Raw genomic sequence first — 21,908 nt, 5'->3', positions numbered from 1 at the left:
CTTACGGATGTTGCACTTGAAGTCCCTGAGCAGAAACGCAGCTCTGCTGCCACCCAGAAGGCAACAGGAGTGGCCAGGTCTACGCATCCACGAATTGTAAGACGCCAAGCCTGGCCGGCAACTCCCGGAGGGCCGGAAAAACCCCGGAGCCCTCGCTCCGCCCCGTGGCGTCCTCGCCCCGCCCCTAGAGCACCGCCCCGCCCCGGCTGGCCACTTGCTGCGCGCGGATTGGCTGCTGCGGTGCGCACGGCGCCGCGCCCCGCCCCGCCGGCGCTCTCGCCTTTCGCCCGCCGACTGCTCCCAGCTCCCGGCTCCCGGGGGCTGAGGTGGAGCCGAGGACCCCGGCTCGGCTGCGGCTGAGCCGCCTTCTCCTCTGCGCGCGCGCGCCTGGTGTCGGCTTGGGCGTCGGGGAAGCCGGGTGAGTGCGGGAGGCTGGTTTGGGGCGTGCGAGGGGCTGACGCTTGCCGCCCGCGCGTAGGAAGGCACCCCCGGCTCGTCCGGCCCGGCCTGCGAGGTGCGGCGACGCCCGGCCCGGCCTCTCCAGTGAGGGGCGCCGCCGGGTGGAGCGGGTCCGCGGGGCGTCCGGGCGTTCTGCGGGGCGGGGGCCGCCGCCGCCCCTTCCGCACCAGCCCGCGTCCCCTCGGGCGAGCGTGGCTGGCGCTCGGCCGGGGCTGGCCGCACCGCCGCGTTGTCTCGCCGTCGGATTGCTTCCCTGGAAGGTCTGGAAAGATTTCCGTCTCGAGCCTGTCAGCTTTCCGGGGCGACGGGCGGTGGGGAGACGATGTGCGGCCCGCACGGGGCGTCAGGGGGCCACTCAGGTGCTTCGTCGCCCCTCCCGTTTGCTCTGAACCTCGGCTGGGAATGCTTTCAGTGTTCGGCGCTCTTTTCCGAGTCTCTCCTTAGGAGAGTCAGGTACAGAGGTGTGAAATGGAAATGGAAGAGGGTCAACCTTCTTTCGCGTATTAATCAAAGTGTTCGTGCCCTTTTAGATAAGGAGCAGCAGAGAGTTGCCCATGTAGCAAAGGTAGTTGTGCTGGGGAAGACCATTTTGGTTTTTAACCAATAAATTGGCTTCCGAGTTAATCAATGGAAGGTGCTTAATTTGAAAGGTAAGTATATGACCTTTTAAAGCCCAAGCAGTGCTGAGATCGACTGTGCTCGCTCCCTCCCCGCTGCTGGCGCCGTGTGTGTGTGTGTGTGTGTGTGTGTGTGTGTGTGTGTGTGTGTGTGTGTGTGTGTGTGTGTGTGTGTTGGGGAAGGATTCAAGCCTCCGATGGGAGTGAATGTGTAATGAGCGTTTTGCCTCTCAAAGACATTGATTTCTCTTCGGGGTGTCCCACCTCTTCTCTCAAATTCTTCACCTACCTGCGCTGTAAATCCCTTTCCTTAACAATTCCCAAGCCTCTTACTCCCAGGATTGTTACACTTCTTTTCCATCATCTTCAGACAAACATAGTTTTCAGACGTAGAACCAACGTTAGCCATCTTTTTACCGATAATAGTGTTGCAAGCCTCTTCGTCCTTAAAATGAACATCAAAAGTTATCTTGACTATAGACCCGACAGGAAAAGCTGGGTTAATGAGAGCACGGAGAGGATGCAGTGTTCCTCTTCCGGAGACACGCCTTCCCCTCCCCCATCCTCCTCGGCCCGTTAGGATTAAGGCAGCCTTAACTGGCTGGTCATTTCTGAATTCACTTCTGGAGTCCGAGGTAAAGAATTTATATTATTAGTTTATCCTTATCTGCTCTTTTAAAATGATTACGGTAATATATCCAGGTTGTAAACTTTTTTTTGTAATGTTACAGAATAATATCAAGTAAATTGAAACAGCACAGAAGTATATCAAGTGAAAGTTAGAATCCTTGTTTCTTTACTTTGCATCCTGAATTCCAGTCCCTAGGAGGGCATAGTACCATGATACTTTTGGGCAACTGACTTAATATAAGGACACGTCTCCGTATCAGTATGCACCTTCCTCTTTTTTAAAGTGCTGTACAGTATGCAGCTGTTTAGATGTACTCTAATATATTTTATTGGCCCCTTAATGATGGGCGTTTGGTTGTTTTTGGGTTTTAGCCATTAAAAAACTTACTGCATGAAAATCTTTTGGGCATTGTTGGATAAGTTTCAGGTAGTGCTCTTTTTACCAGGAATCTTTTTTTGTAACTTGAAGGATTTTATAATTTAAAAGCAGTAGTTGGGGCTTCCCTGGTGGCGCAGTGGTTGAGAATCTGCCTGCCAATGCAGGGGACACGGGTTCGAGCCCTGGTCTGGGAAGATCCCACGTGCCACGGAGCAACTAGGCCCGTGAGCCACAACTACTGAGCCTGCGCGTCTGGAGCCTGTGCTCCGCAACAAGAGAGGCCGCGATGGTGAGAGAGGTCCGCGCACCGCGATGAAGAGTGGCCCCTGCTCGCCGCAACTACAGAAAGCCCTCGCACAGAAACGAAGACCCAACACAGCCAACATTAAATAAATAAATAAGTAAATTAAATTCTAGTGGTGATTTAAAAAAAAAAAAAAAGCAGTAGTTAATTTGCTTGATTTAAATGCATTTCTTAGAATCTGTGTGTCTTTTTTTTTTTTTTTTTTTTTTTTTTAATTTTATTTATTTTTGGCTGTGTTGGGTCTTCGTTGCTGTGCGCAGGCTTTCTCTAGTTGCGGCGAGCGGGGGCTACTCTTCATTGCGGTGCGCGGGCCTCTCACTATGGCGGCCTCTCTTGTTGCAGAGCACAGGCTCCAGACGCGCAGGCTCAGTAGTTGTGGCGCTGGGGCTTAGTTGCTCCGCGGCATGTGGGATCTTCCCGGACCAGGGCTCGAACCCGTGTCCTCTGCATTGGCAGGCGGATTCTTAACCACTGTGCCACCAGGGAAGTCCCTCTGTGTGTCTTTTTATATTTAGAGACTGGATCAAAAAAATTTTGAGGACCAGGTTAAATAATGGTTAATTTATTAACCTTGTTAGCATTTAATGATGTTGACTTTAAGGTTATATTGACTCATTTGATTGGCTTGGCAGGAATGAATAGAGAAGGCCTTCAGGAAGAGAAAATGTGAACAGAGGCTGTGTAATACCCTCCTGTGGTAATCCCCGTGAATATCCAACAGTAACAGAAGTTCTTGTTCTCTTTTTAAATGTTTCTTTTGTTGCAAAATGTATCTCAGGTACCAAAAAAAGTGTACAGAATATATATAAATATATAATTTAAGTAATACTATGGCAATGATCAACATTGTATCTACAACCAAATTAAGAAATGAAACATTTACATCTTTCTTCCAGAGGTGGCCTCTACCCTGATTTTTTAAATTAATCTTTTTCTTGCTTTCATTTTGTTTTGTTTTTTCGCCATGCCACGCGGCTTGTGGGACTTTAGCTCCCGGATCAGTGATCAAACCCGGGCCCTTGGTACTGAAAGCGCCGAGTCCCAACCACTGGACCGCCAGGGAATTCCAGTCTTTCTCTTGCTTTTTAAAATAAGCTTTACAGGGCTTCCCTGGTGGCGCAGTGGTTAAGAATCTGCCTGCCAGTGCAGGGGACACGAGTTCGAGCCCTGGTCCAGGAAGATCCCACATGCCGTGGAGCAACTCAGCCCGCAAGCCACAACTACTGAGCCCATGTGCCACAACTACTGAAGCCCGCGCGCCTGGAGCCTGTGCTCCGCAACAAGAGAAACCACTGCAGTGAGAAGCCTGCGCACCACAGTGAAGAGTAGCCCCCGCTCGCTGCAACTAGAGAAAGCCTGAGAGCAGCAACAAAGACCCAAAGCAGTGAAAAATAAATAAATAAATTTAAAATAAGCTTTACACATAAATACATAAATATACACATGTACATATATGCACACATATATAAATATTTACACATAAACAGTATATTTAGTTTTGAGTGAACAGTGTTAAAAACAAAATTCTCATACACATAGCATGTTTCAGAGTTTTATTTTATAGTTATTGAGAGTGCCACAAAGAACTGTTTTTTTTTTGTTTTTGGCTGTGCTGGGTCTTCATTACAGTGCGCGGGGCTCTTTGTTTAGGGCTTCTCACTAGTTGCTGCGCGCAGGTGGGATCTTAGTTTCCCAGCTAGGATCGAACGTGAGTCCCCTGCATCGGAAGGTGGATTCTTAACCACTGGACCACCAGGGAAGTCCCACAAAGAACTGGTTTTAAGAGGATTTAAGAAATAGATATCTGTGTAGTCCATAGGGAAAGAATGTCTCAAGAAAATTGCTGAGTTAGATATAATTGGTTAATGTTCAAGAGGGCAACAAAATCATAATACCTTGTGATTAATCATTTCTACCAGACTATAAAATCATAACACCTTATTAATTTCTGCAGTTAAACTGAAACCTTACAGGACTATAAACTGTGTCTTTATTAACAGTGGATTGTTCATTAAATAAACTGTGTTAACAAAGTTATTTTCCTCAGAGCACAGATGAGGTCCAAACAGGCTTATTAGAAAATGCTAGCGCTTTCTCAATTTGAGATTAAAAATTTGTTCCATAATTGTAAGCACAAATCTGACTGTGTAAGGAAAGGACAATATTGTCACTTTTAGATGAAAGCTTCCAGGAAAGATGAGCAGGACGGAATGGCTTCAGCTTCCCTGACTGTTTCCCTGACAGGGGCCCTTTCTGAGGAGGTCAGTGGGCAGTGTTATGAGTGAGTCTTGGGATACGGTGTTCACTACAGTCAGGGCATCAGAGGGCTCTAGTGTGGACCAAATACTGGAAAGATGGCAGAAATACAGTCTGAGGGAGTGGGCTGCTCACCGTGGCCTGCACGCAGTTACCAGTGTAGGTCAAAGTAGAACCTTCTGTGAGGGAAGTGAATGTCCTTTGCTGATGCAGGCTGCAGGGTTCAGAAGGAAAGCAGGAACTGCATCAGCATATGATCAAGATCAAGCCAAGCACAGCTGAGTACAGACAGGAATCTGGGTCAGGTTCATAGGGCATTCAGTCCTCAGGTTAAAAAGCTGGCATAGGGGCCTCCCTGGTGGTCTAGTGGTTAAGACTCTGCGCTTCCCAGCCTAAATGTCCATCGACAGATGAATAGATAAAGAAGATGTGGCACATATATACAATGGAATACTATTCAACCATAAAAAGAAATGAAATTGAGTTATTTGTAGTGAGGTGGATGGACCTAGAGTCTGTCATACAGAGTGAAGTAAGTCAGAAAGAGAAAAACAGATACCGTATGCTAACACATATATATGGAATCTTAAAAAAAAAAAACCAAAAAACGGTACTGATGAACCTAGTGGCAGGGCAGGAATAAAGACAGACATAGAGAATGGACTTGAGGACACGGAGGTGGGGTGGCGGGAGAGTAGCATCGACATATATACACTACCAAATGTAAAATAGATAGCTAGTGGGAAGCAGCAGCGTAGCACAGAGAGATGAGCTCAGTGCTTTGCGACGACCTAGAGGGGTGAGATGGGAGGGTGGGCGGGAGGCTCAAGAGGGAGGGGATATGGGGACATATGTATGCATATGGCTGATTCACTTTGCTGTACAACAGAAACTAACACGGTATTGTGAAGCAATTATACTCCAATAAAGATGTATTAAAAAAAAAAAAAGACTCTGCACTTCCACTGCAGGGGCCACGGGTTTGATCCCTGGTTGGGGAACTAAGATCCTGCATGCCATAAATAAATAAAAACTAAAAAAAAAAAAAAAAATTAAAAAAAAAGAAAGCTGGCGTAGTACCTGGTTACACTGCTTCAGTCTGGCCTGGTTGTCCTCCTCGTCTGGGGCATAGCTGGATTCTCTTTAGCTCTCCTGTGTGGGGATCTTTCCTGTATTCCCTTTCGTTGATTTACTCTCTCCGGTGGCACTCAAACTCCAGTAGCTTCTTGACAAGAAGAGTTACGGTTTCTTGGAGACGTTGCCTGTCTGAATATGTTTTGATTCTATCCTCATACTTGACTGATATTTTGGCTGGTAATAGAATTTTAGTTGGAAATAATTTTCTTTCAGAATTTTGAAGTAATTGGTCCATTGTCATCTTGCTTCTCGTGTTGCTGCTGAGAATTCCAAAGTATTATGATTCCTGATCCTTTGTATTTGACCTGTGTTTTTAAAAAATTAATTTTTATTAGAGTATAATTGCTTTACAATGTTGTGTTAGTTTCTGCTATTTGTTTTTGTTTTGTTTTGTTTTTAATTTCTGCAGACTAATTTCTGCTTTGACTCCAGTGGTTTGAAATTTAAAATGGCCTGTCTTAGCGTGGGTCTATTTTCATCCATTAGGTTGAGTGTCTGATGGGCCCTTTAAATCTGGAAATACAGTATTTTCTATTCTGGAGAGATTTTCCTAAATATTTTGTTATTTTTCTCCCTTGTATTCTCTATAGTGTCTCCTGAAACACCTCTTATTTAGATGTGAACCTTTTAAAGGTCTTCTAATTTTCTTACCTGTTTTCTTCTGTTTTCCATCTACTTACTGCTAGATTTTGGGGGGCTGGGGGTTGGGGGCACCACGTGGCTTGTGATACCTTAGTTCCCTGACCAGGGATCAAACCCATGCCCTCGGCAATAAAGGAGCAGAGTCTTAACCACTGGACCACCGGGGAATTTGCACTGCTAGATTTTCTTAACTTTTATTTCTCAACCTTTGTATTTGGATTAAAAAAAAAATTCCATGGTTATGTTTTTATTTTTCAAAGCTATTTTTTAGTCTTTGAATGTTTCTTATGATAGTATCCTATTCTTCCTTTAAAATGCAATATGTTCTCTTATCTCTGAGGTTATAGTGATTTTGTTTTAAGTTTTCTTTCTCTGCATAGCTTTCCAGATTCTTATCTGGAAGGAAAGGATCTGGCTGCTAGTCTTCTGCACCAGAACAGAGAAACAGAGGTCCCTTCTGTCCAGTTTTCAGTATGATACCTCCATCTTCTGTTATGCCTGGTATCCCCCAGTCCAGAACACAAGACACAGCGGGGGGAAGAAACCTCAGATTTCTGCCAGGATATGGAAGAAGCAGTTGCCAGGACCATGACGAGAAAAGGGACAGGTCCTGGGATCTGACTTTTCTTCCTGCTTCCCCCCAAGTTGTCACTGTGTGGGTTCTCAGCTTTCCCCGCTACTGGCTTGGAAATTCGGCTTTCTTGGGTGTGCTAAGTCAGTTACCATGTCCATCTGCTTTCCAGCTTTCAAAATTTTATTGCTATTGTTTCATCTTCTGTTCTCCCTATCGTTAGGAGTTTATGACTTTCTAAAAACTCCTTTTATTGATTGCAGTTTTCGTGAAGTTTCAAGAGGGAGCAGAATGAGGTGCTATGTACATCTGCCATCATCACCCAGAGATAGTAATCGTTTTCCTCTTCCAAATAGTAATGGCAGTACTGCCAGGAACAGAGTGCCCTCTACAGAAGCAGTCGTATGTATGTGAACCATCTTCTTATTAGGTAGTGGTTGATAGCATTGAGTGATCACATGTGCTAGACACTGCTTTTCTTATTAATTCTCACTTACTGAGGGATGTGCTGTCATATCCCCAGTTTACACCTCAGAGGACCATAGCCCAAGGACATTTAAAGCTTGAACAGTACCTGTCACACAGCGACTATTCCATTAAAAGTGGAATGGATAAATGAACCTGTCCAAGTAGGCACAGCTGGGAAGAGGCTGAAGGTAGGAGAGGACCCAGGCCAGTGCTAACTCCAAAGCCTGTACTGTTAGCTGCCTGCATGGTGGCTAATGCTGGAGGAGGATAATTGGTACTTCAAGGCATCCACTGCCTTTGAGCCTCTTAGAAATGTTCTTACTCTAGGCCTTTGCCATCGCAGTACTGCTTGCCAGATGGGTTCCCTTTCACCTGTGTGGTTCAGAGCTGTGACCCTGGAGCCAGTGTCTCTGAACTGGGGAGTAGGGCATTTTCTGAGCAATCCGAGAGGGTGCAAAGATGCCTAAGCAGGGCTTCTGTTGGGAAACCTAGGTAAAGATGGCCTCAGAGAGTGAGTGAAGTTTTGCCATGGCTGGATCAGCTCTGAGATTGTGTAGCAGTCATCTTTTTTAGGTGACAATTCATGATAGTATGGCTTTCTATTTTTTCAACTTTTTATTATAAAAAAATTGTAAACATACAGAAAAATTGAACAGTACATTCAGCATTTTCACATTTTGCCATATTTGCTTTATTTTTTTCTTTGCTTAACCATTTGGTCATATGTTGCTGACATTGACACCTCACCCCTAAATATGTAAAAATGCATCTCCTAACAAGGTCATTCTCTTTACGTAACCACAATTCTATCATTATCACATCTGGGAAAATAATTCTGTAATATTCTCTGTCTGACCTGTATTCAGATTTCCCCAGTTGGCCCAGACTGCCTTAAAAAATTTTTTTTTGGAAACCAGGATCAATAAAGGTTTACACATTTCACTTGGTTTGTTAATTGTATGTTTTGACATAGATGAAATTAATGATGAAATCTTTTGAACTTTCTAGTTCATATCGCTCTTGGAGACTGCTTCATTACTAGAAGGATCATGGTTCTCAGAATCTTAGCAATGGAAGGGATCCTTGATGTAATCTGGTTCAGTTATTTCCAAACTTGGCTGATGTGTGTCCTGAAGGTTGAACTGGGAGTTTGTCTGTAGACAAAGAGATGAAAGGGGCATTCCAAGGAGATAGATAGATATATAGAAATAGATATAGAAATATATAAATAAATACATTAGAAATATATAGCAGTTTTCCTAACAGTAGGTATTCAATAAGTACTGGCTACCTTCTCCCTTTTATTTCTTTGTGGCTGGAGTAAAGAGTGCATCAAGATAGTAGGAGATAAGAAAGCTATAATAGGGAGAGACTGTAAGTACCCTGTATCTTTTGGACTTTATCTCAGGCTGTTGGAAGTTTTTGATGAAAGGCATGATCCAGTCTGAGTTTTAGAAAATTCTGGCAGAATCTGGACTTGAGGAAGCAGGGAGAATGGTTTTAAGAAATAATATGTTTTAGGGACTTCCCTGATGGTCCAGTGGTTAAGACTCTGCGCTTCCACTGCAGGGGGCATGGGTTCGATCCCTGGTTGGGAAAGTTCCGCATGCCATGTGGTGTGGCCAAAAAAAAGAAATAATATGTTTTAATATATTGTCCTGGCAAGATTTATTTCCCTCATTGAAATGATGCTTCTTTTTACCAGTGTCTACAAATTATCAGTTTAAATAAACCTAGGTATAAAGAAGTAGACTCATTTTTTTTTTTTTTGTGACAGGATAATGAGACAGGTATTGCATTTCAAAATTTGAAAGACAAAATAGTTAGAGTCAGTCATTCAACAAGTATTTGAGTGCCTAGTATATGCCAGGCCACTGTGCTAGGCTCTGGGAGAACTACAGTGAGCAAAAATGGACATGGAATGTCCTTCGTGGATTTTACTCTCTTCAGGGGAAGGTATGTATTAATCAAATAACACGATTAATAATGAAGTACTAGGGGGATTAGATCTGGCCGTGGAGTCAGGAGGTCATGGCAGTCATATCTTTTTAAATTTTATTTTATTTATTTATATTTTTGGTGGCCGTGCCATGAGGCATGAGGGGTGTGGGATCTTAGTTCCCCTTCCAGGGGTCGAACCTGTGCCCCCTGAAGTGTAAGCACGGAGTCTTAACCACTAGACTGCCAGGGAGGTCCCCATGTCATCCTTCACTTGTATTATTTCAACAACCTGCACCACAACTACTGAGCCTGCGCTCTAGAGCCCGTGAGCCACAACTACTGAGCCCTTGTGCCACAACTACTGAAGCCCACACGCCTAGAGCCCGCACTCGCAACAAGAGAAGCCACCGCAATGAGAAACCCGCGCACTGCAAGGAAGAGTAGCCCCCGCTCGCCACAACTAGAGAAAGCCCGTGCGCAGCAACGAAGACCCAACACAGCCAAAATAAATAAATAAATAAATAAATATTAAAGGAAAAAACCCCCCTGTGCTCCCTGTCTTTTACTTTGGTTTTTAGATTTAAATCTCTTATGAAAATAGGTGGTACTTACTAAATTTTATTCTTGTTACAGATGATTTACAAGTCAGAAGGCAAATAAGCATCCTGAGATTAAGTATGTAAAATGTCTTTCCAAAAATGCTTAGCTCTCTGAATAATCATACTGTTGGATTTTAAGGCCTATAAAATATTCACGCTGTGACTGCCTAGACACCAGGCTTATAGCAACCTAAGAAGAAAAACTGTATTCTCCAGACTGCTTTGTCAAGATGTGAATCACCAGTAATCACCACTGTCATTGTAGACCTCATTGGACTGCTTTCTTCTGTTTCCAGGTGATCACAGTATTCCTCTAAATTGGGGCTCTTTCTCTTCCATCTCGTTCTTGCTTTCTTCACCACAGGCAGTAGAATAGTAACTTTCTCCTCATGAAATGGAAATGAGAGAAATGCTGTGAAACTGTCTGGCAGCAGTACAATGTAATGGTCATGAGCACAGGTTTGGAATCAGATGTGAACTTCAGTGGAATCCTGGCTTTCCTTCTTGCTAGCTGTGTGACCTTGGGCCAGTTACTCTGTAAACCTTTTTAGTAATACGAGATAATAATAGTAACTGCCTTAGAGTATTTGTGAGGATTCAATGGAATAGTCTATGAAAAGAGTTTTTCGGAGGATGGAGTAGAGTTGCCTGTAACCTGTAAGCACCCTGTAACTAAGAGCCAGTAGTAATAGTAATAGTAGTAGTAGTAGTAGGGAAAATGTAGATTTTATTTTTGTTTAATTTGAGTCAGCTGTTTTGCTCTGGCTATGTAGACCTAATATCTTGCACGATATTTAAATTTAATTTCCTGATTTTTTTGGTAACTTACTTATTTATTTGTTGGCTGCAGCATGTGGCATGCAGGATCTTAGTTCCCCAATCAGGGATTGAACCCGTGCCCCCTGCAGTGGAAGCTTGGGAGTCCTAACCACTGGCCCGCCAGGGAATTCCCCCAGATTTTTTAATGATACAAATTGTAATTTAATTTTAAAAGGTGTTAATTGATTTCTCTGCCAGTTTGTAAATCTCCTGATGATGAGGGCCAAGTTTTATTCATCTTTATTTTCCCCACAGTGCCTTGCTTGTACGACATGTTCTGTAAATATTTCATTCATGATCTAGAAGAGTTTTGTGCTGATTAAATGCCATTGTATATGTAAGTCTGCTGTAATGCCTGGCAGACAGTAATGCAAGGAAGGAAGAGAGTGAGTCAGAGATGAACACTGAATCAGTCCTCAGCCCTCTTCCATATTTTCTCCTTGAGATACTCTAGCTGCCCCTGTGACTTCAGTTACCACTTAATTACTATCAGCCTGTAATCTGTTTCTGCTTTAAACCACTCTTTCAGTGGTTTCTGTACATCTGTCTTACATACATTTCCACCTGCATGTCCTTCAGTCATATCAAACACATTATGCTCAAACTCTCCTCTCCCTTTCTCCCTTCCCTATTTTGGTTAATGGTGTCTTTCCAGCCGTTGGGTACCCAAACAGTCATTCTTAGCTCTTCCTTGCTTGTTGATAATACCACATCAATATTTCTCAAATAAAAACCTTTTCCTTAGCCTGTATGAGTATGGCCTCAGTTTACATCCTTTTTCTCTTCCTGTCTAGAAGGTGTCTTTAACATTTTCCTTCAGTCCCTCCTCCATACCGCTGCCACCAGAATTGTCTTTCTAAATCACAGAGCTGATTTTGTCACTTCCCTGCTTACAAGCCTCTGGTAGTTTCCTAGTGCTTAGAGCAGGGGCCTGCAGACTATGAGCTGTGGGCCAAGTCTGGTGATCTGCTGCCTGTTTTGTAAATTTAAGTTTTATTGGAACAGCCATGCTCATTTGGTCACATATTGTTTATGGGTGCTTTTATGCTATAACAGCAGAGTTGAGTGGTCATGACAGAGATTGTTTGGCCTGCAAAACTAAAAATGTACACTATCTGGTTCTTTCCAGAAGTTTGCTAATCCCTTGGCTTAGAGAATAGAGGTCAGATTTGTGTAGGCTGAAAAATCCTTGATGATCTTGTCCCAAACATGTTAATCACATCACTCTTTGAAATACCTTAATCTCTACCCTGTTCTCTTGTAGGCCTACATAATTTCGCATATTTTATTCCTTCTTTTTCATCTGTCAAACTCCTCTTCTTGCTTCAAAACCCAGCCAAGTTTATTCTCCCTTTATCAAACTTTCCTCAACTCAACTCTTCCCGGGAAGTAGTGTCCTATAACACTCTTTTCATATTTCTATTATAGCCCTTTTGTGTATGTATAGTATAGCACATTTTATAATGCAGTTAGTTATTCTTCTGACAATGTCCCTAACTAGACTGTTCTCTACACTGATTGTCTTAATCACTTTTGTATACACAGCGCCTAACATTTGTAGCATTTAACAACTAGTGAAGAGCTGGATGAACAAACAGATGGTAACATGAAAGTTTGGTCAAAGGAAAAAATTTTGAATTAGATATGTTATTTGGACTTTGATGCATATGGAAATCACTCAGGCCATGTTTATATGTTAAAGTGTGTAGTTGTTTTCTCCTCTTGCTTTTTGCAGGTATCCTTTGGTTTCCTAAACTGAGTGTTTGAAATTTTCACAGTTGAATCACTTAAAATGCTCTCTAAAAAGGACTCATTTCCTTTTATAAAGAGTTACCTCTCTAGTAATAGGAATAATTGCTATCTAATGTATTATAGACTTGTGGGTCCATTAGTTCAGTTCAATAATCTTTTTTTTTAAAAATTGGTACCTGGGTCAGTTTTGCGGGAGAACATACCAGTAATTTCCTTGACCTCAAAAAAGTTTAAGTTTATTAAAAATAGTTACAGACATAGTACATTATATAAGAGGTTTCTCAACAGGCAAGAATCAACAATTCATTGTGTTAATTACAATAACTTTTAAAATCACTTTGCATTAAAAAAATGTAATTCATGCTCAGTGCAGCAAACTTTGAAAATAGACAGAAAGCAAAACAAACACACCATCCTGTGACCCATATATAAAATAATATTATGAAAGTTCTGGTGTTCGTCCTTCCAGTATTTTTATGCATGTATGTGTTTTTATATATATATATATATATATATATATATATATATATATACACACACACACACACACACACTATTCTTTTTTCTAAAAAGGAAATAATGCTATAGATACATTTTTAAAAAAATTTATTTATTTTATTTATTTATTTTTGTCTGTGTTGGGTCTTCGTTGCTGCGCGCGGGCTTTCTCTGGTTGTGGAGAGCAGGGGCTACTCTTCGTTGTGGTGCACAGGCTTCTCATTGTGGTGGATTCTCTTGTTGCGGAGCACGGGCTCTAGGCGCGTGGGCTTCAGTAGTTGTGGCACACAGGCTCAGCATTTGTGGCTCGCGGGCTTTAGAGCGCAGGCTCAGTAGTTGTGGCGCACAGGCTCTGTTGCTCTGCAGCATGTGGGATCTTCCCGGACCAGGGCTCGAACCCGTGTCCCCTGCATTGGCAGGCAGATTCTTAACCACTATGCCACCAGGGAAGCCCTAGATACAGTTTTGTTTTTTTTTTTTATGAAATTGTCTAGATGTTTCTCAATTCATTGCCTTTTTTTTAATAAGCAGATATTCATTTTTAATTATTATTTATTTATTTATTTATGACTATGTTGGGTCTTTGTTTCTGTGCGAGGGCTTTCTCTAGTTGCGGCAAGCGGGGGCCACTCTTCATCGCGGTGCGCGGGCCTCTCACTATCGCGGCCTCTCTTGTTGCAGAGCACAGGCTCCAGACGCGCAAGCTCAGTAGTTGTGGCTCACGGGCCCAGTTGCTCCGCGGCATGTGGGATCTTCCCAGACCAGGGCTCGAACCCGTGTCCCCTGCATCGGCAGGCAGATTCTCAACCACTGCGCCACCAGGGAAGCCCTAGATACAGTTTTTTTTTTTTTTTTTTTTATTTATTTATTTTATTTATTTTTATTTTTGGCTGTGTTGTGTCTTCGTTGCTGTGTGCAGGCTTTTCTCTAGTTGCAGTGAGTGGGTGCCACTCTTTGTTGTGGTGCACAGGCTTCTCATTGTGGTGGCTTCTCTTGTTGCAGAGCACAGGCTCTAGGCATGTGGGCCTCAGTAGTTGTGGCACGCGGGCTCAGTAGTTGTGGCTCACAGGCTCCAGAGCACAGGCTCAGTAGTTGTGGCTCACAGGCTTAGTTGCTCCGCGGCATGTGGGATCTCCCCGAACCAGGGCTCGAACCCGTGTCCCCTGCATTGGCAGGTGGATTCCCAACCGCTGCGCCACCAGGGATGCCCCAAGATACAGTTTTAATAACCTGTTTTTTTTCACTTGGTATTAGTCATTACCATTTACTCATGCCATTAAATGTTTTTCAAAAATAGATTTAAAAAAAAATTTTTTTTTGTGGCCACGCCCCGTGGCATGTGGGATCTTAGTTCCTCGACCTGGGATCGAACCTGCACCCCCTGCATTGGAAGCATGGAGTCTTAACCACTGGACCACCAGGGAAGTCCCTCAAAAATAGATTTTTAAATGTCTGCATTAAGTAAACTATTTTACTTAAACATTTATTCTATTACTGAACATTTAGATTTCCTCTAAGTAGTCTTTGCCTTCATTAAGTCTCCAAAGGCCTATTATCTTAAGTTAAATATTGTATACTTATCTCCACTTTAAGCCAGGGGATCAGTGTTAGTATTGTCCATTGCTGTTATTAAATCAAGACTGTCATGATAAAATATGCTTATTTTTTGGTAAATATCAGTAAGAAAACCCATATGAAAGTCAGTCTTCTCAGTTTAGAGTGTTAGTTCTTAATATACTAGCCCTCACTTTCCTCTCCTAAATGTTTACCATAGTGACCATCTTGGTGCCTTTGCTCCTTTTATCCTAACGTTCTTCAGTTGGTTTCCCGTTGCACTTGGTGAAACCCCAAATCCATCATGAAGTCCACATTAATCTGCAAGGTGATCTGGTACTTACTTACCTGTCTCTCTCCATATTTATTCCAAGCCACTTCCTCCCCTAACTTACTATATTCTGATTCTCTTTGGTACCAGCTAATTCTTCCTTGCTAGTATCAAAGGGACTTAGTGGCTTTTGTATGTAATTTTCCCTCTCTCTGCTCTGCCTCTTTTGCTTCTCCTTAATCTAATTAACTTTACTCAGCTTTTAAATTTTAGTGTGTTTTAAAATTTTAGCAAGTGTTGCCTCTTTAGAGAGGCATTCCCTGAACATTCTAAAATAGGTCTCCCTTATTTTGTATCAGGATCATGTGCATTTCCTTCATAGTAACTGGTTGTATTATTTTGATGTTTCTCTGCCCCACCCAAACCCCTGACCCTCCAATTTAAGCTCCAGGAGGGAGAAGACCATGACATTTCAGAAATTAGTGTGTGGAAATAGCCCTGTGTATCCTTGGGTTACACATCCACGGATTCAACCAACCAGGGATCAAAAATACTCAGGAAAAAAAAAATTTCAGAATGTTCCAAAAAGCAAAACTTGAATTTGCTGAGTGCTGGCAGCTATTTACATGGCATTTACATTGTATTTATAACTATTTACGTAGTATTTACATTGTATTAAGTATTATAAGTAATCTGGAGATGATATTAAAGTATATAAAGGAGGTTATATGCAAATAGTATGCCATTTTATATAAGGGACTTAAGCATCCACAGATTTTGGTATCCGAGGGGGGTCCTGGAACCAATCCCCTGTACATACTGAGGGACGACTGCATGTTTTCTGCTTATAGAACTATTTACAAATAGGTTAATACATGCAAAATGAATTTTATAATAGGCAACATGACTTTTTTTTTTAATAATGTCATTTAAAAAAAAATAAATTTATTTATTTATCTTTGGCTGTGTTGGGTCTTCGTTGCTGCTCACGGGCTTTGTCTAGGTGTGGCGAGCGGGGGGCTACTCTTCTTTGCAGTGCGTGGGCTTCTCACTGCGGTGGCTTCTCTTTGCTTCGGTGCACGGGCTCTAGGCGCGCAAGCTTCAGTAGTTGTGGCTCGTGGGCTCTAGAACGTAGGCTTAGTAGTTGTAGTGCATGGGCTTAGTTGTTCTGCGGCATGTGGGATCTTCCCAGACCAGGGCTCAAACCCGTGTCCCCTGCATTGGCAGGTGGATTCTTAAGCACTGTGCCACCAGGGAAGTCCCATGACTTTTGTTTTAACCTTCAGACATTGTCTTAAATTCATGGCGACCTTCCCTAAACTTGTTTTTAACCAGTTAATATTTAATCTTTGATAACAGTTCATCTCTGTGTCTGCAGACTATCTTGATAAAATGTGCCCATAATGCATACATAGTAAGGCTTTAGTGCAGCTAAAGCATATCTAAATGATAAAATTTTAAAATCTTTTTTGTGGGTAAAATTTACATACTGTAAAATACACAGATCTTAAGTGTACACTTCAGTAACTTTTGATAAATAAATGTACCTGCATAATCACTATCCCAACCAAGATATAGAACATTATTATCACCCCAAAAAAGTTCCCTTGTAGTCAATCCTCAGCCCCTGTTGGCAACCACTGTTCTGCTCTCTGGGACTATTGATTAGTTTTGCCTCTTCCTAAGCTTCATTTTAAATGGCATCATAGAGTATGTACTCCTTTGTGTTTGCCGTCTTTCACATAAATCAGGTTTTTGAGATTTTTTTTCTGTGTGGTTATATATATCGTTCATCCTTTTTTGTTGCTGAATAGTATTCCATTGTATGAATCCATCATAATTTGTTTATCCATTCTTCTGTTGATGAATATTTAGGTTGTTTCAGTTTGGGACTAATATGAATAAACCTGCTATAAACTTTCTTGTAAAAGTCTTTTTGTGTGTGGACATATGTTTTCACTTCCCTTGGTAAATACTTAGGGATGGAATTGCTGGGTTATAGGGAGGATTATTTTTAATTTTGTAAGAAACCGCAACCAGAAATGTATGAGATTTCCAGTTGTTCTGCTTCCAGCAGTCAGTCTTTTTAATCTTAGCCATTCTAGTGGATGTGATGATATTTCTTTAATTTGCATTTCCCTGATGACTAATGATGTTGAATACCTATTTAGATGCTTTTTGGTCATTGTCTTTTTAAGTCCTTTGCCCATTTCAAGTCTGTTCAACTCTCGTGCACACTTTTTATTGCCTATATTTTGTTTTTTTTATTATTAATCTTTAAGAGTTCTTTCTATATTGTAGGTACAAATCCTTTGTCAGATACTTGTTTTGCAAATATTGTCTCCCAGTCTGTGTTTCCAGTGTTTGGACCTTCTGTAGTATATTTATTGTACTTCTTTTCAGATCAACAATTGGACCCATTACTTTAAATTTAGAGGTATTTCGCCTAAATCCATATTTAAGCATATTATTTGAAAATGTAACTAACATGCTATTTAGAAAGTTTATCTTTGTGGATATCCTATACAATGTTATAATTTTTGCTTTAAATAGTTGTCTTAAATAAAGAGAAGGAATAAAAAATAGTCTTTTATATTTACCCACATATTGATTATTTCTTGTATTCTTCATTCCTTCCTATAGATCTGAGATTAATCTGGTGTCATTTCCCTTTAACCTGAAGAATTTCCTTTAGCATTGTTTAGTGCAGATTTGGTGATGAATTATCTTAGTTTTTGTTTACCTGAAAATATTTTTATTTTATCCTCATTTAAAGAAAGCTTTTTTGAGATACAATAAAGATATGATAACAGTCACCTGTTTTAAGTGTACAGTTCAGTGAGTTTTAGTATATTTATGTGCAGTAATCGCCACAGTCTAATTTTATAACCTTATGCCTATGAGCACTCACTCCCTATTACACTCTGCTCTCCCCTGCCCATCACTAGGTAACAGCTAATTTACTTTCTGTGTATAGATTTGCCTCATCTGGACATTTTAAATAAATGGAATATACAATATGTGGTTGTCTTTCACTTAGCGTAATGTTTATGAGGTTCATCGGTGTTGTATCGTGTATCAGTATTTCCTTTTTATTGCTGAATTTGTATTCCATTGTATGGTATCCCACATTTTATTTATTCATTCATTAATTGACGTATGTTGGGTTGCTGCACTGCTTAGTTATTATGAGTAATGCTGCTATGAACATTTGTGTACAAGTTTTTGTGTAGACATATGTTTTCATTTCTCTTGGGTAGATAGATAGGGGTAGAACTGCCATCACCCTCACTTTTGAAGAATATTTTTTGCTGGATATAGCATTTGAGATTGATTTTGGGCCGTGCTGAGTGGCTTGTGGGAGTTTAGTTCCTTGACGAGGATTGAACCCGGGCCCTCGGCAGTGAGAGCATGGGTCCTAACCACTGGACTGCCAGGGAATTCTCATGATTGCTTTTCTTAAAAGCATGTCAAAAAATGTCCTTCCATTTTCTTCTGGCCTCCATTGTTTTTGATGAGAAGTCAGCCATCATACATATTGTTCTACTACCCCTGTATGTAATGTGTGGATTATTTTTTCCCCCTAAAGTTGCTTTGTTTCTTTTTATCTCTGGTTTTCAGCAGTTTTATTATGATGTCTTCCTTGTGTTTATCCTCCTTGGAGTTTGCTGAGCTTCCTGGATTTGCAAATTATTATTTTTCACCAAATTTGGGAAATTATCAGCCATTATTTCTTTAAATATTTTTTCTTCCTGATTCTTTTATTTTTCTGGGACCCAATTAAACATATGTTAGACCAGTTGTTAGTGTTCCTGAGTTTCCTGAAGCTTTATTCATTTTTTCCCCCTAATTAAAAAGAAAAAAAACCTGTTCTCTAGATAGGATAATTTCTTTTGATCTTTCTTCAAGCTTACTGTACCTTTCTTCTACTGTCTCTAATCTCCTACTGAGCCCATCTAGTTAATTTTAAATTTCAAATATTATAATTTTCAGTCCTAAAATTTACATTTAAAAGTTTCTCTACTGAGATTCTCCATTAACTCAGTTATTTTGACCATGTTCCTTTGTCTTTGAATGTGTTTATACTGGCTGCTTTAAAGTCATTGTCTGCTAATTTTCAATATCTGAGTTATGGGGGAGTCTGTTTCTATTGACTGCTTTTTTTTCCTCCTTGAAGATAAATCACATTTTTTCTGCTTCTCTAAAAGTCTAGTAATTTTTTTTTTTAAACTATACAGTTGACCCTTGAACAAAACAGGGGTTAGGGGTGCTGACCTTCTGTGCAGTCAGAAATTCATATTTAACTATACATTGGTCCTCCGTATCTGCAGTTCTGCATCTGTGGGTTCAACCAGCCATGGATTGTGTAGTACTGTAGTATGTATTTAGTGAAACAAATCCACATATAAGTGCATCTGCATAGTTCAAACCTGTGTTGTTCAGGGGTCAACTGTATATTGGACATTGTGGATGATACATTATAGACACTCTGGATCAGTTATCTTCATCTGAAGAGTGTTACTTTTTGTTCTAACAGGCAATTAAAATACTGACTGATCACCCTGAAATTGTGGAGATTTGGTTTTATACTTTGTTGGAGTGTGTGGAAATCCCAAGGTGTTTACTAATCTCTGACCTGGTGGAACTCAAATTCCAAAATGCCTTGCAGGGGACAGCAGCTGAAATCTGTTTAGTTCTTTTAGCCTTCCAGATATTTTTTTCTGCTGAGGTCCTTGGAATCTCCTTCATGCATGTGCTGTTCAGGGGTTAGTCAGGTATTTAAGAGAGTTTATATTAGTGTTTGGGGCTCCCTCTTGTGACTTACCCCTTTCCAAGATTTCCCCTTCAATTTCCAGCTGCTCTTGTCATCCTGAACTTCATCCTCTGATACCTCAAGCCAGAAAGACTGACTTTTTGCTCAAGTTTTAGCTGTTCTGCACCACAGGGTCTCACTTGGCTGGGAGTGGGAGGTTAGGGGATTCTTCAGGGGGAAAAGCTGTATTAAAGTGGATCGTGCTCATTGTGTTTTCTTTCAAGGGGTAAATGCCCTCCAGTTTCTGCCTGCTTTTCAGCACTCTTCAGTGCTTTCAAATAGTTTTTTTTCCCCTTTTCTTTCTGGAACTTAAGGTGTTCCTGAATCATCACATCTGAACATACTCTCTTTGTTTTGAAAATTCGCACAGCATGCTGTACCCTTATATAGTTTTTTATGCGTGTGATTTTTCTCCTTCCAGTTATCTATTGCTGCATACAGATAACTCTAAAACTTAGTAGTTTAAAACAGCCATTTTATTATGCTTACGGTTCCTGTGGGTCAGGAATTTGGAAAGGGCATAGCCAGGATGACAAGTGTCCGCTCCGTCTACCTGGGGCCTCGTCAGGGAAGGCTTAAAGTGTGGGGGTAATGCTAATAACCGGAGCAGCAGTCACGTCCGGCAGTTGAGGGGCTAGCTGTTGACTGGGCCGCCACCTGGAACCGTGGGCCAGAACACCTCTACGTGGTCTCCTCACAGCACTGTGGCCTTGGATTTTTTACAAAGCAACTCAGGGCTCTAGTGTTAGTGTTCCAGAGAACCACCTACAAGCTGCATTGTCTTTTATGATCTAGTCTGAGAAGTTGTATGGCAGAGTTACACAGCATCACTTTCTCTACTTTTATCGGTGAACCAGCCTTTATTGTTGACCTAAATTCAAAGGTAGGGGACATAGATCCACCTCTCAATGGGAGAAGTGTCAAGACTTTGCAGACACTTTTTATTTTTATTTTTTATTTTTTAATATGTCTTTATTGGAGTATATTGCTTTACAATGCTGTGTTAGTTTCTGTTGTACAACAAAGTGAATCAGCCATATGCATACATTATTCCTATATCCCCTCCTCTTCAGCAGCCTCCCTCCCCCCATCCCACCCCTCTAGCTCGTCGCAAAGCACTGAGCTGATCTCCCTGTGCTATGCTGCTGCTTCCCACTAGCTATCTATTTTACATTTGCTAGTGTATATATGTTGATGCTACTCTCACTTCATCCCAGCTCCCCCCCGCCCCAGCCCATGTCCTCAAGACCATTCTCTATGGCAGACATGTTTTAAAACCACCATGCTCATTTAACAAATAGTAAGCTCCTTCTGTGTCCTAGGACAGTCTTATGTACATCTCAATAGATATTCATTGTAGTATTGAATTTTTCTTCTTAACTATAGTAGATTTAGACCTAAAGTTAAATTTGTGTTTAAAGCTTTAAGAAAGGAGTAAGATATTTCACTTCTTAAAAACATTTCCTGGGCTTCCCTGGTGGCGCAGTGGTTGAGAGTCTGCCTGCCGATGCAGGGGACACGGGTTCGAGCCCTGGTCCGAGAAGATCCCACATGCCACAGAGCAACTAAGCCCGTGCGCCACAACTACTGAGCCTGCGCGTCTGGAGCCGTGCTCCGCAACGAGAGGCCGCAACAGTGAGAGGGCCGCGCACCGCGATGAAGAGTGGCCCCCGCTCGCCGCAACTGGAGAAAGCCCTCGCACAGAAACGAAGACCCAACACAGCCAAAAATAAATAAATAAATTAAAAACAAAAAACAACATTTCCTTAGATCGATTTTTTTTTGTCTTTTTATTTGTAGAATATAGTATTTAATGAAAAGTCCATGCTTAAGTGGTGAAAATGGCAGGCTTCCTAGATAATTTCCGTTGGCCAGAATGTGAATGTATCGACTGGAGTGAGAGAAGAAATGCAGTGGCTTCTGTAGTAGCAGGTATATTGGTAAGTGAAAAAGCCTGGTTGGTGACATTTATACCTCACTTTTTGCCCTGAAAATTAATCTTGATTCCTTTGAACTGTGAATATCCATGATAATACAGTTTTTGAAGGCAGTAGTTTTTTAAGTAAATTATGTAATATGTATCATTCCTTTAGGATCCTCAAAGGCTCAGAATTTGATGTAACTAATAATATTGTTGTGACTCATTGAAATTCAGGATGTGCAGACAGTAATTAACAACCTCAGGCTGCATTAGAACT

At 41.4% G+C, this 21,908-nt stretch overlaps 1 protein-coding gene across 4 annotated transcripts in view; it reads left to right on the top strand.

The window, feature by feature from the left end:
- The first annotated feature begins 274 nt into the window (after positions 1-274).
- Positions 275-21,908, top strand: part of TMEM50B (transmembrane protein 50B) — a 37,290-nt gene continuing 15,656 nt past the window's right edge. The window contains exons 1-4 of one of the 4 annotated variants that reach the window (XM_036850476.1): positions 275-418; positions 7,259-7,401; positions 10,038-10,299; positions 21,511-21,650. In XM_036850476.1, coding sequence (XP_036706371.1) covers positions 21,552-21,650 — 99 coding nt within the window. In that variant the 5' untranslated portion in view covers positions 275-418; positions 7,259-7,401; positions 10,038-10,299; positions 21,511-21,551. The remainder of the gene's footprint in view (positions 419-7,258; positions 7,402-10,037; positions 10,300-21,510; positions 21,651-21,908) is intronic. The other 3 variants (XM_036850475.1, XM_036850477.1, XM_036850474.1) reach the window with 3 other exon arrangements.

The sequence above is a fragment of the Balaenoptera musculus genome, chromosome 4 (genome assembly GCF_009873245.2).
Source record: "Balaenoptera musculus isolate JJ_BM4_2016_0621 chromosome 4, mBalMus1.pri.v3, whole genome shotgun sequence".
Taxonomy (NCBI): Eukaryota; Metazoa; Chordata; class Mammalia; order Artiodactyla; family Balaenopteridae; genus Balaenoptera; species Balaenoptera musculus.
This window is presented reverse-complemented; position numbering and strand designations above follow the sequence as displayed.